This window comes from Bombus pyrosoma, linkage group LG16, assembly GCF_014825855.1.
Source record: "Bombus pyrosoma isolate SC7728 linkage group LG16, ASM1482585v1, whole genome shotgun sequence".
Classification (NCBI taxonomy): Eukaryota; Metazoa; Arthropoda; class Insecta; order Hymenoptera; family Apidae; genus Bombus; species Bombus pyrosoma.
The window spans coordinates 5,215,657-5,233,393 of NC_057785.1; the positions used below are offsets into that span (position 1 = coordinate 5,215,657).

General features: G+C 39.1%; 1 protein-coding gene and 1 long non-coding RNA gene across 9 annotated transcripts in view; one reads left to right on the forward strand and one right to left on the reverse strand.

The window, feature by feature from the left end:
- The window catches only part of LOC122576431 (cordon-bleu protein-like 1), a 96,576-nt gene that overhangs the window by 42,345 nt on the left and 36,494 nt on the right, over positions 1–17,737 (reverse strand). The window contains exons 1-2 of one of the 8 annotated variants that reach the window (XM_043746737.1): positions 3,150–3,178; positions 2,682–2,732 (exon numbers count right to left, since the gene is read on the reverse strand). The exons of 5 other annotated variants lie outside the window; for them this stretch is intronic. In XM_043746737.1, the coding sequence (XP_043602672.1) occupies positions 2,682–2,732; positions 3,150–3,163 (65 nt within the window). In that variant the 5' untranslated portion in view covers positions 3,164–3,178. Of the gene's footprint in view, positions 1–2,681; positions 3,501–3,550; positions 3,774–17,737 lie in introns of those variants that run through there. 2 more of the 8 variants (XM_043746741.1, XM_043746735.1) reach the window with 2 other exon arrangements.
- LOC122576435 lies at positions 10,535–15,755 on the forward strand. Its single transcript, XR_006319760.1, has 4 exons — positions 10,535–10,627; positions 10,707–11,318; positions 11,530–12,278; positions 14,252–15,755. It is a non-coding gene; the product is annotated as an uncharacterized LOC122576435 (long non-coding RNA).

Here is a 17,737-nt window from a genome sequence, read left to right on the forward strand (position 1 = left end):
ATCTTGACAAAATCCTGGCTACTCGACTTCCTCAGCATCAGGAAGATGATCTTGACAAAATCCTTGCTACTAGACTTCCTCAGCATATGTGGATAGAAAGATGACCTTACTATGTTCTGTATCATTCCACACAGATTCATCATAATTAGACCACATGATCTTGACTAAGTCCTTACCATTAGATTTGTCTAGATCACCCTACTTTCCCCTGTGATAAGCTACCTAAATTCATTACAATTAGACCAAATGATCTTGACAAAATCNCTTGCTACTCGACTTCCTCAACATCAGGAAGATGATCTTGACAGAATCCTTACTATTAGACTTCCTCAGCATATGTGGATAGAAAGATGACCTTCTTAATGTACTATGTCCTGTATCATTCCACGCAGATTCATCATAATTAGACCACATGATCTTGGCTAAGTCCTTGCCACTAGATTTGATTAGATCACCCTACTTTCCCCTGTGATAAGCTACCTAAATTCATTACAATTAGACCAAATGATCTTGACAAAATCCTTGCTACTCGACTTCCTCAGCATCAGGAAGATGATCTTGACAAAATCCTTACTATAAGATCTCCTCAGCATATGTGGATAGAAAGATGACTGTAATATGTCCTGTATCATTCCACGCAGATTCGTCATAATTAGACCACATGATCTTGGCTAAGTCCTTACCATTAGATCTGACTAGATCACCCTACTTTCCCCTGTGATAAGCTACCTAAATTCATTACAATTAGACCAAATGATCTTGTATTTTCGCACGTTCGCGGGGGGACGCGATCTCGAAGAAGCGCGCCAACGGGAGTCGTAAATTCCCGTTACGATTGACTAATCGACGCCACGAATCGTACGATCCCTTATTTCTTGTGGGATAATAAGAGTGATTAATTGAAATAACGCTGGGGTTGACAGGTTACTATATATTTAATCGATCCAGCAACTTCGGTGATGCAATGGTGAATACTTGTACGAACAACGACGAGTGAGTACGACGTGAGACTCTTTTAGTATCGTTGCGTTGACTGACTGTATTCAACCGAACACTGGATGATGACTTGACCGAGAGAGACGTGGTGATGACTGCTTGACCACTTGCTCGATGAGTGCTGAACTGGAACTGCCCGAGAATTGTACTGGACTCGGAATTGGAGTGAATGAGACTTAGACTAGAACGAGACTCGAAGTGAGACTTAGACTGGACGAGAATGAGACTGTTGAGCTGCCCTTAAGGTGTCTCGGAGGAAAGCTTGGTGTGGGTGTGTCCTTTGACCGAAGAACGCGGATTCGTTATTCACACTTTTCGTCGGGTCTATTGAGAATCGGGAAGGCTGTAGGTTGACCGTTGGCTGCCAGGTAGCGAGGGATGGCGTGTACCAACTCTGGTTGGTTAGACTATAGCGCAAGATCTAGCCTGGACCTTGATATAAACCTAGAATCTCCTTTCACGAAACCACGCCAACGAGCAAGTTTGTTCCAGGTTCATCAGGCAAGTTTCTTGCCCCAATGCCTAATGTCTTAAAGACAGGGAGTAAGAACTAGCCTGGCTAACGATAGCATGACTAAAAACAGGCTGATTTACGAGCACCGTGCGCCAGGTTGCATCGACAGGAACCGGCGAAGCCTTTCAACCGTGGAAGAAGAAGCGCAACGATGCATTCCTTGCACGCAGCCCTGCTTGATATTACGTAAAAACCGATTAGAATTCACGCGAGCTCAATGATACGGGTTGTGTTGGACGGTCGGTGGAAGAGGGGAAATAAGAAGGGGAATGGCTATAAACAACTTTCCTTGGTGGACCGGCGAGCTCGCTGAGACTCGCAGGGAAATTACGAATGCGGAAGTCCTCGTGGAATCTTTCGCTGGACAAAAGGGAATGAAAGGGCTGGGGCAAGATTTTTATGCATTTGAGCGAAGTTCGAATGTGCAAGATAAAAAAAAGTATAAATATCCGATAAAAATAATATTTAGAAAATTAATATTCCATTGAGGAAACTATAAAAAGATATAAAATATAAAGGTCTGTATATAAACAATAATAATTAATCCAAATGGATGACTAATCGTCATCGTACTGATCCGGCTAAGTTTGATTCCCTCGAAGACACGTCGATGACTAATACACTTATCAAGTTAAAAATATCATTGTTTAAATGAGCCAGTCGGATTATCGACACCTGGAAAAATAAATAAATTCTTGGAATGGAGATATTTTTTGTTCGTAACGGACACCGCGCCTATCGCCAGATAAATCCAATATCGGCAACGAAACATGATACTGCAATTATCCGGTTCGGTTAACGCGTCCTCCATTTCTTCGTTTCGCCGTATACGAGTGCCTAGTGAATTACTTTCTGGAGTCTCGTGTTTTGGGAAATATCACGACTATTTGTAAGATGATAACTTTTTGGATGAACATTCTTTTTCAATATCATATCGCTGCAATATATGTGCACTAATACTATGCCACAGTAGGTACTATACACTATGTGCATGAGCATGTGGTCGATATCCGGCCGATTGTCATCACATGCAGAAGAGAAAGTTGCTAATACTATTGTCTCTCACAGCCTCGCCATGACGGTCCACGTTGAACAGTGCACAAAGCTCTCTCGTCGATTAAAATATAACAACACTTAATGATCATAAGTGGTTAAACTGGTAGGTACTTACTCAAGTGCTGGTTCGCCAAAAATGGCCTCTCTACAGACTTGCAAAGTGGTGCTTAAAAATTGAAAAAATTCCACTATTTGTATCATAATTACTGGTTATACACGATAACTATGAAGAACACGACCAAAGTACAGTCTATGAACAATTTGTCCCAAGATTGGTCAAACAAACGCGAACATCTACAGATTAGATAATCATGGTTTTAAACAACGTCGTAAATAGTCTTCTAACAACGAAAACCAACTCAATTCTCACACGTGCAGACATTCCACGTTTATGACTTTCTAAGCTATATTTATGAGTTACTATTCCATCAAAGTAGGTTGAAGTGAATTTCATCGCCATAAACTGATGATAAATTTTTTTTTTTTCATCTGATTCTTTGCTTTTCACTAGAACTGCGCTTATTTGAATCCATCCGGGATCAAACGTTTCACGTAACAGAGATTCACTGGTTCTCTCCACTACCTATCATTTTTCATCCATAAAATGGGAATTAAACGTTCGCATAATTGGATTTAATTGCCAAGAATTCACTTAACCTGGTCGTACGATGTTCTACCAGTAAACACAGTTCTACTGTTACACAAGTTGTAATAAAATATACATAGGACCAAGCCACTAGCAGATATAGTTCTAACAATCAATATTTCTACACCAATTCATACGAGATTTAGGACGAACATATTTCAACGTTTTCTTAAAAAACACTTTAGTCCAGCGTGATCTATATCAGTTACACTATGTGCTCCTATTTTCTCCTATGAAACACGTAAATGCACGCACACGAAAGCTTGCACACGTTAGCACGTCTAATAGTCATGGTAAAAGGACTAAGAAACCGAACAAGAACAAAGAAACGCATGTACCGTGAATCTACAGGACGTTAAACCATTCCCCAGGCATCTATGTTTCGGTTGGCAGCGTAGATAAAGAAAACAAAAAAACGAGCAGAAGAAGGTAACACGATCTCGTCACGAGGAAACGGCAATCTTTCCTATAACAATAATCGTTGGAGCACTCGTTCGAAAACACGAAATAAACCGGAGGCAAGGCTGTCTCTCACTGAACACGCAGGTGGATTCGTTTCAGTGTCGCGACGAGACTCCGAGGTCCGATTGCATCACAACGCGATTGCAAAACCCGGCCAGCAGCCTTGCAATGCCACCGCCTTCCTTTTTCCTTCCGTTCATTTTGTCCCCAGTTTGGGTCTCGTCAGAAGGTCGCCTATGAATGCCATTTAAATCGTTCGAGAGAAATATTTCTACCTGAGTAGTGCCTGAGTAGTGTCTGATACTACTTAATAAATTATTCATATTTGATAATGATTTAAGTCTATAGCCAGTAGTAATTTTTCAATTAAGCCAAAAAGAAGGGTTCAAATTTATATCGTCTGAAATTAATATTTCAATCTCTGTATTTAAGTCTAAAGTGAATTATATTCCTCAGTGTTTTTTCCCCCCCTAATATTAGTAAATCACTAACTTTTGAAGACTCTAGCTGCTTTATGGCTGACAATGGTTCAGCAACGAGTTCTGAATGATATAGTGGATATCATAGAACATTTCCAGGGGAATATGAAGAATGTATCCCAGGAGCGAGTCTAGGAGAAGGTCGCCCACGAATGTCATCACCTGTTCTGCGCATGTTGCATCCTTAAACGACGGTAATTGTCGTTCCAGTGACGTAAACTGATCTATAGTATTATTTGCGCACGATCAGGGTCGCGGAGAGGGATAATTTATTCCACTTGCCGACATACCATTTTGTAACGCGTGTTTACCTTAGCATACAAATAGATCTGGTTTCTAAACTCTATTTCAATTCTCCTGCCATATATTTTGTACACTCGCGTAATTTTCCATGGCCAAAATGTCGAACGAAAATTGTCATCGTGCGCCGTGCGCCTAAATTCGTGATGCAAATAATGTCAGGGGAGGGAGAGATTCTATGGCCCAAAATAAGACGGATATAAAGAATAGAAAAGGTTACGCTTCGAGCTACATTTTCGAGAAAATTCGAAAATTTGCTTTCTACGATTTATTTTCTCCAAAATGAAGAGACCCTAAATGAAAAATTGTTTTTTCGTCATTCTAAATTTTCGACTTACATTGAGTAATACGATCGCCTTGACTTCCTTCTTTTTACCATAAATTTGACCAAGTGTCGGGAATAGATTTAGTAACATTCTAGTAACTTTTCGATCATTACGAAACTAACGCGAAGAATGTAGGAATTTAGTAAAAGTAAGATGCAAGAGAGGTGAATGGTGGATGACACACAGCAATAAAAATTCTTATAGAACGTGTATCCTCGTAAATCCCAGAGGTTTATGATTCACGTTAGAAATCTTTTGGTTTCGAAAGGGGGAAGAACATTCGATTCGACGAATGCTTGCGTAGATCGTTTCCTGTAGGGAAAAACTATGAATTGGAAACTTTTTACATTCCAGGAAGGGCCTTCGTCGAAGATCGAACTTGAATCATGAATTTTTATGCACGAAGATGCAAAGGAAACGTTTAAAACAACAAGATAACATAACGACACAACGAGTTATTAATATGTAATTAATATCAGAAAAAACTAAGTGCACTACCTGTTTGCAAACAACTTGCAAACTACTATTCATTTATTACGTATTCTAATTGCCATTATGCTATGATTTACAACCGATAATTTTATTCTGAGAAATAAAAAATGTAAGCAATGAAACAGCATAAACATTCCAGAGATAAAATTCAACATTTATCTTTGTAGATACTTTTACAATAGCTTTAAAACTAATTTGGTTACGATTCTTTAAATATACAAACTAAGAGAAGAGATTAAAAACCGAAATATAATCTTAATTGAAGTAATTTAATTATATTAAATGTATTTTATATTTTATTTATATTAAATTTAAATTTGGAATAGTCAAGTGGACGCAACATGTGCGTCAATGCTAACCGAATGTATTAAAAAAAAGTCCCTAGAATTTTTAAAAACAATTTCAAGTATCGCAGATATATAAGGGATTAAAAAGTGAGATCAAGCGAGAAGATGGTACAGAAAAACGCCAGGTCGTCTCATGAGAACGAGACCAAAGAGACCTTCAGGCGTGCCCCTTTCTTTCCTTTTCTCAGTTCCTTCCAGGGGAACATAACCTGCGAACGCCCTTGCCAGGAATGCAATCTCCGATCTCTCCAGGCTCGTTTCAATGTTTCGCTACGCTTGTATGCAGATACGTGTGCGCACGCACACCGGTGTTACCAACAGTGGAACGTATCACGTAACAGTATCTAGCTGTCTCCCTTTCTTCGCACGCAAAAAATTGCCATTTCTTTTATCCTTGGAAATCACGTTGCAACATTCTTCATGTGATTAATATGCTTTTTTGGAAGCTTCTATGAATACATGCTACATATAATAGTAAGCTGTTGCCAACGAGAAAAAGTACATTGAACTATCAAATTCGTACAGAGCTAATGGTTCTAGATTTTATGTTAGAATAAAATGGAGGCTCAAAAAACTTCTGTAGTTGAGTTCTATGAGTTGAATTCTATAAGCTAGATTTAAAAAATCCTTTAAGAGTGATTGAAGACACGGATGAATTCATTTTAATGTAGACAATAATTCCTAGCAATCAAAAGAAGGTCATTGACCCAAACAAACTAGTTGAAACCTAAATACACTAATCCTTTAAAGGAATATTCCTATGTTGCAAACTAGAGCAATGTAGCAACCCTAACAAATTCAATAGTCCTAGACTTGAATTCTATAGTAATTCTATAGTAAAGATACGCACCAAAGAAAGTACACTGTGCCAAACAAATTAGCTCAAAGCTAAATACATTGATTAAAAGGAATATTTCTACATTCCATATCAGAGCAAAAGAGAAGCCCTAATAAATTCTGTATTTGAGGACAGATTGAAAAAATCCTTCAGAAGTAACTGGAGGCACGCATGAATTCACTTCAGAGTAGGAAGTGATCTCATATCCATTCGTGTCACGCTCAGCGAGACCAAAGAGGATTACGCGAAGGAAGGAGAATGTCCCTCGTCACCCAATGAGCACGTGTGACTATTTTTTGCCACCTGGACATGCCAGATTTTCTTCGGAAGAAATAACGATGACGCTGACACGCGTGATCATTGTCAAGGTGTCTCGTCATAATTACACCTATCCTCGTTCTAATCCTTCAACCTACATTTTTCTACGTTCCCAACTTGAAAAAGAGAGAACATTTGCCATCCTACACAAACGAGAATTTAAATAAACGTTTCTTTTTTTTAATAACATCCATTGGCGGACAGGTACAGCGGACTTTGAACAGCGTCAGAGGAGAAAAAAAAGGAACTGTTCAAGACGTGATTGATCTTCCTGCTCGGTCTAACATTCTCGGCCACGGTATAAGGAAAGACCAGTGTATCGATTCTTTCTTCTCTGGCGAGTTAATTGCGGCCTAGGCTCTGCTGAATCGAGCAGGAGCGGTCATTCATGCGATCGTTCGGCCGGGGAATTCAAGGAAGACTTTAACGATCCGCGGAACCACTCTGGTCAACGTAATTGACCATCACGACGACGTTGAACTCCCCTGAGGAGGATCAGGATTCAACTGGGGCAATCGATACAGATCCAGCAATAATTACGTTAATCGTCAGCGATGACTTAGGAATTCAGTCAATCTTTAGAAATTCTCTGATGGACTCTAACTTCTATCAAAGGTGCATAACCTAATTTGGTAACTTTTTACTTCTATATATGATATATAGGATATGAGATATTGATAGCAGGTGGTGAATTTTATGCGTTGAAATGCAGAGGGAAATGTTCGTTTTTCTTCAACTCACCTTGCAATTTGTTATTATTTGTGCTACCTTCTTCTGATAAATAAATTCATTTGTTTCTTTGGGCGATTAGTTTTGGGACCCTAGACAACTGCAATTTAGAGCTTCATGAGAAACTCGTACGGAGAATCTCAATACGATGTGTTCATTGTTACTTAAGTACAGGCTTAGGTGTAGACCTGGTTCTAACAATGAGGATTAGGTAGGTCAGTAATTATAGAAGGAACCTGATCTCAACACTCATCATCGATATGCCCATAGTTGATATTAATTTCTTGATCCTCAGATCATCAACTTCTTATCCTAATTATATCCATTCATTCGCTTACATAATATAGCTCTATTGTAGACACCAGATTTGTTTCTGTTACATAAAACGATGCATTGGTATTGGCAGCTCGTAACTTGTAATTTGTAAAATTTCACTAATAACGTGACTTTGCCTGTGCAAGGAATTTCAGATGATTGAGGGTGATCCGAACGGTTGAAGACACCCGGTAGAGATGGCCACGTGTACGGGATCTCGGAGCTTTCTTCGCGGAAGAGAAGATCGCTCCGCAGAGTGTATAAGGTCACGCCAGGGAACGTGTACGGGGCACACTGCTCACCTGACAGGATCGTGTTTCATCCTGTGCGCGGTCTGTTACTGTACGGACGATCGTTACGTCTTACATTATTCTACGCGCGACGTGTTACGTGTCCGCGGAGCGTTAGCTACGAGCTGAACGCGTCACGGAACGACCTTACGATTCAATTTCTCTTCTCAGCTCCGTGGAACGGGACCGGGCTTCTTTACGTAACCAATTGCTCCCAATGGACCGCTAGCTTCACTCCCTAACATCTTCGCCTTTTCTACGATTCTCCTCGGTTCGTACAACTACTAGTTGCAATCATTGATTTATAAATAATTATTCTCAGAAATTTTATAGACTCTCAGATCTTTCAATTTTCATAATTCCCTGTTTGACTGCTTTGTGTCGCTTTTATCTTGAAAGGTAACTATTATCCTTTCTAAAATTCCCTAGATAACGGCAGAGAGTTCACTAGACAGATAAAAGTATTATTTTCATATGTCTCTCATTTTAATCACTTTAATGTTATTTCGACTTTTTGCCACAATACAAAATTGACGAAATGAAAAAGTGAAATTTCGACTTTTCTACCTTTCACCATTCACTCCAATCCACAATTACCTTTCAAAACCGAAGAACATGCCAAAAAACTCTACGGAGATAGATTAATTAAATTTCTCTTGGGGAATTCTCAATTTAGGAAACGATTATAGTACCATTAACACTAGCGAGGATCGTATAAAACTAACGTGTTATCTCCAACACCATAATAATTACATATTCAACGATTACTCATCGCTGGAAGCACTAAAAAGTACAGCATTCCACGCAGAAATCGTTTTTCTTTTTCAACACAGCAAATAGAGCACCGAATGTTTTCCACTAGACTAGTAAATCTGTAGTGGAGCGAGGAGTGGGGATGGGTGGGAAGAGGAGTGGGGGAAGCGCGCGGGACGCGCTTGCGTGCAACAAGCGGAACGAACTCGACACGCGTGCATTAATAATCCCCGTGGAACGAGCAAGAGAAAAAGAGAAGTCGATTTACCGTCAGGTGAACCGGGATGTAAACAGGATGCCGCGGCGAGAGAGGATAACGCGAGGACACGTCGCGGACTGGCAAGGTCGTTGCCATCGGAGATTCCAGGCTACTCACCTGCGACTCTACATGGCTATTACTTAGCCTCGCAAGCACTCTGTAGCCTTGAATCGTCCCTATGCTAATAAACTTAAGCTTTATTCCAAGAAAAGTGCAAAACTTAGCCCTTAAACCTCAGATTTTGTTTCGAATTTATGATCATCCCGAAATACACGAAATCTCTTCTTTCGCGTATTCGCGTACGTTTTGGAATTTTGTCCAAAGGAACCATAAGACCTTCCTGTATCAATTTTTTGCTCCTATGTTTATTATTGTCTAGAGAATGTCCACAATTTTTGCAGGTGAAGTTTCAGCCTATAGGACACACATTTTTTTAAAGGAGCTCCGCACAATGACGTATAACTCGAGTAATTTTGATCGTTATCGTTCGAAAAAAGTCGTGAATATTTTGTAAACATTAATAAACACGTATGCAGGAAAGCAATAAAAAACAGTTGTATGGTTATCTTAGAAAAGAACACCAAAGTATGGCCTTCCAAACCGCAGCATCTCCTCAAGGGGTTAAACCTAGAATTGTTCTAACGAAACTAAGCACTCTTAAATATGGATTCGCCTTAAGCCAACTCTCGAGATAACCATCTACCATTTTCTAAACCATGTATTATGCAGCGGCAGTCGTACAATTAGAAATCGCTTAGCCAGCATCTATCCAGCGTCTCAGGGTTGCCACTTACGATTGACAAAGAGATAAGTACGTGAGAACCAGTGGCCATATTTGAAAACGGGGCTTAATATGTCGAACAGGGTCACCTGTGACGCGTGGTGAAACGTTTTTGACTGTATTTAGATCGTCCATCCTGGAATGTCGATATCTCCAACATAAGAAAAAAAAAGTCTCGAGACGCACACAGACTAGCTTAATTAAAGCCGTGTTTCCATGTAACGCGTGTTTTAAGGTCAGATCGAAACTGGCGGCGGGAAAACGAGCACCGCGAAAAGGATGTCACGAGGATATGTCAGAGTAGCAAGGTCGTTGTCATCCGACATCCCAGGTTGTTCACATTCAAGGACCTTTCCACCAGCGTTTCATCGTGCTTATAGGACGATGGTATCGATTCTAGCACGGGGAGCAAAGGTAAGTAAGCCGAGAAGGCCGCGGATCTCTTGGAACCGGGTCAAACTAATCGGATGTTTCCTTAGAACATGTGAAACGTGACTACCTTACGTGAGATACTGTGATACTCACTAGATCCTAGTTACTTTCTCCCTACGCTAGTTACTTTTCATCGAACACTAAATGGAACTTCTAACATCTACATAATATACGCTCAGTGAAAGAAGTACTCGTACAGCAGCTAAATTTAACAACTAAAGAATAACTTTCGAAAAGAAAAAGAATGCGACAGAACGTCGCTTAACTGCACAAATAGTAAAATAGAGAAACGCTGTAAGATTAAGAAATTCGTTTACTTTATAGTTGTAAAAGATTTCCAATCTTCTATTTATATTTTAAACATTCATTTCAGGATGTTATCAATGTCGTTCGCATAAAAGTAAACTTATGGCAGTAAATCAGCTGTTTATTTAAAATGTTGAACGTTAATCGTGTATCCGGATAATAAAGTTACGAAATTTATACGAAAAGTGGAATCTCGATCAGTTTGGCAATCTGATATGTGTAATAACCAGCCTTGAGATCATCGAGGACAGGATTTCTGAAGCACGCAAAATCGCGTGAGGAAAGAGGCTCCTCCTCGGTGCTCGTCGAAGAGTAACAACCAACCGGCTGGAATATTCAACAAAGTGGTTTCGATGGACGTTTTGTGCCTCGCGCGTGGTATCGCATGCGCGCGCATCTTCGCTCCATCCTTTTAAACAACTCTTGTTGAATTATCGATCGACGTTAAAAACAACGCTGCTACAGAGAGGGGCCGTGTAGAATTTTCGCGTACGCATCCGTCATCCTTTGTCGTTCGATTAATCAAAAATTTCGTTGGTTAGCCAGGACTCATTAACGGGCGACGTTGCTCACCCATTAAGATCAGCCTGGATACAAATCGATCTGTCGAGGGATAACAACGTACACGTGATTTAATCGTAGCTGTTTATCTCCAACAGCCGGTTACTACACAGTATAGGTTAGGTTACCACACTCTTGAGTTTAGGTATTTTTAATAGAAATGCTTGTCTTTTCTTGGCTATCGGTTCTTCAGCCTGACTTGTACAACTTAATTAATATTGTTACTTTTGTTACTAGAAATTTGAAATAAATTTGAAAGCGATAGATTTCATAGAATGCTTACAATACGAAAAAATATATTTCTAATCGAAATCTTCGTTTTCGAATAGGTGTTGATCCTCTGGACCATCTTACACAATTGCAGCAACGTCATTAGTGACTATGTTGTATAAGATACTTAAAACTAGAATGACAAGTCTTTGAAGAAGAAGAAAAAGAACAAGAAAAACAAGTCTTTATACATACACATAAGCTCGTCCCTAATTAAGGCCAGTGATCAACCCATTTCGCAATGTAATTCAGTTTCTAAGGGAATTGAAAGCCAGGAAGTACATGTACCACAATATGAACTGACACTTTAGCTTACTACCAATGTAACAGTGACACAGTGTCACTGAACTATTACTAGTTTTCTAGAACTTAATAACCAATAACGCTACCTAATTAGCTAATCAGTAAATTGATCGACACGGTAAAGCTGTAGCAATATGTACCTTTATCCTAACAAAGGCGTGAAATTATGGGATAATATATCTTATGGGAGTAGAAATCGACTGGAGAGAAGACAGGTGAAGGATGGACCAATTATTCATGACGGATGTTGTCATTAAAAAAAATGGCTCGCAAGAAAACCGGGTACCTTACTCCTGCTGGCCATATCAGGAACTTCAGACTCACTCGGCGACGATCATTGAATCCTGAGCAGCGGCACGGCTCATAAAAATGCATCGGATCTCCTCGAGAAAGTTTCACGAAAGTCAGCGTGGAAAAAGAGCGAGATTTCAGGATGATCGGCTGGCAAAAGTGTGTCACCAGTCGTCGAACGAAAATAATTGCCTTATCAGAGGCCGTGAAGGCGGTACGTAGCCTCATCCACACTTGAGAATTCGCCTTCATACCAGTGTTCGCCTTGATCCACTGCTCCCTATATATACATTATCTTGTCGAGACAAACAACACCTAAGATTACTCATGATCATGATAAAATCGATTGAATATTAACACCTCATATATAAAACCTTAATGCTCGTGCATAGAATGGTATAACGTTAGGCTCCCTCTTATGCAGCAATTCATAAGCAACAGTATTTATTTATAGGAACAACGTTCCAAGTGATTAGCATGTCAGATGCAGATCATGGACTTTTTTACAGTTTTCTCAATTTGTTGCAATAGTTTGTGATCGTTGCAAGACCCATTGGACATTTAGTGTCCACATGTTCCACCATGTCTATCGCTTGTCACACCTACATTGTTTTATACAGGGGCAATGTTGGGATGTACATTAGCACGTAAGACATTATACGATGCGAAAGCAACATTTCTTCATTTTTCCACCCACGGACTTGCCTATAAAAAAATCTGTAATTCTTTCAGTATCTGCATCAAGCTGTGACTCTTAATATATGATGAACTTAAAACCGGCAATGGTCAAAATGACCAGTTCATAATCTTCCCTACATAGAGAAATTTTATTAGGACACTTAAATAGTGTTTGGTAAAATACAGGCGCGTTAAACTTAATCTCATCTAACTATAACTGGTATACCTGGATGTGTCTCTGTCTGGCTTGCAGCTGGTGAAAATTGAAGATAAGTCGAGTCTCGTTAGAGCTTACAGCTTCTACCTACCTGGTAGACAGAGGCTAACTTTCTTTCAACTTTTTTCACCCTACGATTCACGTCCCAAACAGCTTTTCTTCTGGCCGAAGAGAAGTTTCTCCTCGACCGAATATGGCGATCAAACAGTTTCTTTTTCCCCGCTTTCCCCTTGTACGATAAACGTGACCCTGACCTCGACACACCAGCCTATACCGGCAAGCCAGTGATTACTCTGGACATAAATTAATGCTGCACAACCTACCAGAAATTGTTTGCAAGCGTGACAACGACACTTTTGCTTCCATCGTGCTTTCCAATCATAAAAATATGATCGTTGACGCTGCTAGCTAAAGCAATTCCATTATTACTCGCACTTTTTATTACGCTGTTTGTTTCTTAGACTCTGCAGTTAATCGCAGAATAGATTTATAGATCTGTTACTCTTGCTTTCGTGACTTTTATTAGCTTTGTTGAGATTAGTTATTGAAATCGTTTTAGGGTTAGTCGAGAGTTGTAAATTTGTTGAGCTTGGAGGGTACAACTATAGATTTATAGCTTCTCATCTGATAAATCTTCCTCCTGCGTTTCTTCTCAACGTTTTAACGATATCTCGACAATTTTCGACGATTTAATAATCGCTCTTTCAAATTTCCAATTAAAGCCAGAATGAAACTCGCCAAGTCCACGCGTTAGATTGCCTATTTATACGTTAAATCATTGTCAGAGAGTTTGTGCCGAAGCTCTTGAAAAATTCCTTTCAAGATTCCAGATCTTCCCGAACTTCTTTCGAATACTCCAAGCTTTAAAAATCCTTTAGCTTATTCTCAATAACACGTTTTACCAACCAATACTACCAAAATTCTCTAGAACACCTCCAAGATGTGAAAAGCAATTTGTTTCAAGTCACGTTAAGGCCTATTTTCAACAGACCGATATAATAAGATAAAGAAAGCTTTTGAGGAATTTTTATACAACAAAATTTTCTTATTTGTGCTTATAGAAACTATGAACAATGTTTGGAACAATGTTGGAAGAAACTCCAACCTAACCTTAAAAGTTTTCAAACCTAACCATAAGACTATTGCTAGCAAACTTTTCTATAGCATTTTCAACTGTGATAAGATTTGAAAAGTAATCTAATTAGGTTGTCCCAAAAGTGTAATTTAAATAATCAATACACATGGACAAAAACTAAAAAATACTATATATTAGAAGAAATTTCTAATTTCAGAAAGTGTTGTATATTGGAAAGGCGAGTCAGAAGTTCAAGGATGGATATACTTTGGAATACCAACAGACAGTTGGCCATAATGACCGCGAGAAGGATTGATTCGGCGACTGACGCGATGAAAAATGTTGGAAAGCGATGCAACAATGTTTCTTTGGACGGAAGACGAAGTGGTGTGTTGGATGGTAGATGGCTGGACATAATTTTTGACCGGCTGCTGCCCGGTTTAAGAAAGTCATGCCTATTAGCCGCCATTAAGGCCACCCTACGGAAAGTCGATTCCCTGAGGGAAGGAAAGGCGACGTCGCTCTCCATTTTTACTTTCCTGCGCGAGCTGGAGGGAGAAAGTAACGTGAAACTGACGAATGATGCTTGGTTTCCCAGAACTTACTTCTCCATAAATACGTACTTGAAAAAAGTCAATTAACGATTGCATTCGTACGTTGTAGAACATTTTTATTTCAACATGCTGTACAGTTCCACTAAATCCATTTAAAAAGTTTTCATTTTCTTTCCTAAAATTTCAATTTCAAATAACAAACTATAATGTTTAAATTACGATATAAAACTCTAGAATTAATAAACTCGATAATATTACGAATTATATTTCTACGAACGGAGATTATGGTCTAAAGATCTTTGAAGCCTCGTTAGCGAAATTTTTTATTTACAATATTAATTTTACAAATTACAATTACAATTACAAATTTAATTACAATTAGAAATGAAATTCATTAAACAATACCAAACTTTATTACATTTTTTTTTTTTTTTTGGCCGATTGAAATAATAGTAAGAATAATACGATTAAGGAATTTGTCTCACACGTGTCGATGTAAACGCGGCATAATATTTTGCAAAGATTGTACCGCGACTGCCAGCACGAAATACGTAGAAATTCGCGTGACAGCGAACGTACTAACAAATTAACCAGCCTTTCTATGAGTATTCTCTGATAAAACGTAAAAAGTCGTTCGCCAGAGCCACACTCAACATTCCGACGGGAGGCTAAATTTCAAGTCGACCCAGCAACAACGAAAGTATGACCGCTGCACGAGAAGAAACGACGTGTCCACCGAGGGGACCAGTTTTTCCACGGCGGGAACCGATCCACGCGTGATCTCGCCGGACCGCTTCTTGCGGATCGGCCCTCAGTCGGCGATCATCCGAAAGTCCCCGCCGGGGAACGTTGATCGCCGCTCTCGACGTGGTTACTTTCGATAAACGTGAGCGACCGCGTCCCCTCGCGCCACCAATACTACGCTACCGGTCGAAAATTTCGGAGAAAACCATAATTGTTGGCCAGGTGGGTCGAACAGGGGACAGCGAGGCCTAAAAAGTAATCTGGATGCAAATGGAAACGGGGAACCAGAGGTTTTGTGTCGACGATGGTAGCGAGAAGACGTTTGAGAATGTTTGGTCTTCGTGGAAACGAGACTTTACGATAGATTCGCTAGATACGGCAGCTACATCCATTGTCCGAATACTTGAAAATTCTACGCTCATTGTTATTTCTTTTGTTTACCTAACCTTATGTAAATTCTTATATTTAAAGAAAATTGAGAAATTCAGAAATTGATTAATCGGATAAAGTTAAATGAAGTTCAAGTTAAAAGAAATAACGATAAATGTAGTATTCTAGATGAAATTTTGAAACCGGTCATTTGACCGGCTCTGGTAAGGTTAGTGCTGACACCCGAGCGCTTTGTTATTCGACATAATATCTTCCAGTAACGAACGACTCTTTCCGCTTCGAAAACATAGATAAATATTGTATCGGTGTTCATACACCGTGTTTTCTTTCCTTCATTCGGCTGAGTGAATTCCTATTAGAAGCATCTAGTACGAAACTCAAAACAAAATAAAAAAGTGAAACTTGATATCCATAGTACTACCAATACATATCTACGTGTATCTCAATGTTTAGACATTTTTATAGCTAAATACATATGCATATGCACATGTATATGACAGAGAACTAATGTTCTAACTACGAAACCAAAATATGATTAAAAAACGTCCAAGATGATGGAAGTACAATGGAATTGGCAAAAATACACGATGTGAGAGAAGCTACATTCGGAGACATGAAAAAACAAAAGAACGATATTGAAAATTATGGGAACCGCGTAGATTCCCCATATACCGACGACGGTAGAAGAACCTCAAATATACCGATGTAACGAGATAGTTCCATTGCGATAATGACGATTTTATACAAGTGGAAAGAGCAAACGAAAGTGGTAATGGCGAGGTGCCTTGTCGTGCCGAAGCATTCGTGGCATTCGAGAAACGGTTTCCATGGTTCGAGGTACAAAAAGAAAGGTAGAAAAAGAAGGTAACTTTGTGCAGTTACTTGCGTTAAAAAAGTTACGCGACTTGCCAGCCAAAAAGGTACGCGGTCCATAAATATTTAAAGAATCTGTCGATTAATTTTAATCTGTATTTAAATAAATGAAATTTCATATGAGAAATATTGTGATTATTCTATCATTCGACGATTCCATTATACATTATATATTAATTTTATCTGTCTGTTAATACTGTACTGTACTACTGTATATTACTACGATAATGAAATAAAAATTTAGGGCTCTTCGTTTGGAAATTAAGTGATGGATAATTAAGCCATTCAGAAGCCACATCGATCGGCTGCTTAGATGGAACAGCGGAGAAATATACCTAATAATATTGCAGATACTATTTTTGAAGTATACCTTGCAGTTTCCTACCATTTGCGTTATCTTCTTGCAAATAACTGTACCGCTAAATTTATATTAACAAGTAACACAATCTTCTTCTTCGTAAATTAGTATTAGTAAAACATCCTAATCGAAAAATAATACTAAAGATCCAACAAATATCTACCCACGCGTTATACAACTAGTATTTTCTTTTTCACGCAATATCAGTATTTCATGGTTGGCACAAGAAACTTGTATAAAACGTCTCTCAATTTCGCCCGGTTTCTATGAAACGATACCAAGTTTCAGCTCGATTGAACAAGCTAAAAGCTGCTCTTAACAAGACCAACCAACGTCACAGAGGCTATCCCTGTTGTGTTTATACGCAGCCGTGCAGCTTCCTTTTTTTTCACCTGTTTTTTCTCGAGAAAGCGATAACACGAAAGCTAGTGTATAGGGTTGCTCGGGATAAACCAGCTTTTGCCGCTTTTTCCCTAACCATGCGCAGCGTCGCTATACTATTAAGGATCGATTAGCTGAATGAGACAGGCTGTAGAAGCGATGCAAATTGGCGCAACGAAAGCTGTTTCAGACGAGATTTTCTTTCTCTGATTGCGAATTAATTTTATTGCGTATCATTCGCCGGATGAATAAAATTCAGTATACCGTTTTACTGATAAGCGTGTAATTAAGCTTTTTTGTGTGAAGATTTTTAATCACCACCGTATCTTAGTAATTTGTTTCACGGCGTTGAAAAATATCAGACTTCGTTCTTTTTAATCCTATGCACAACTCGAGATTCTGT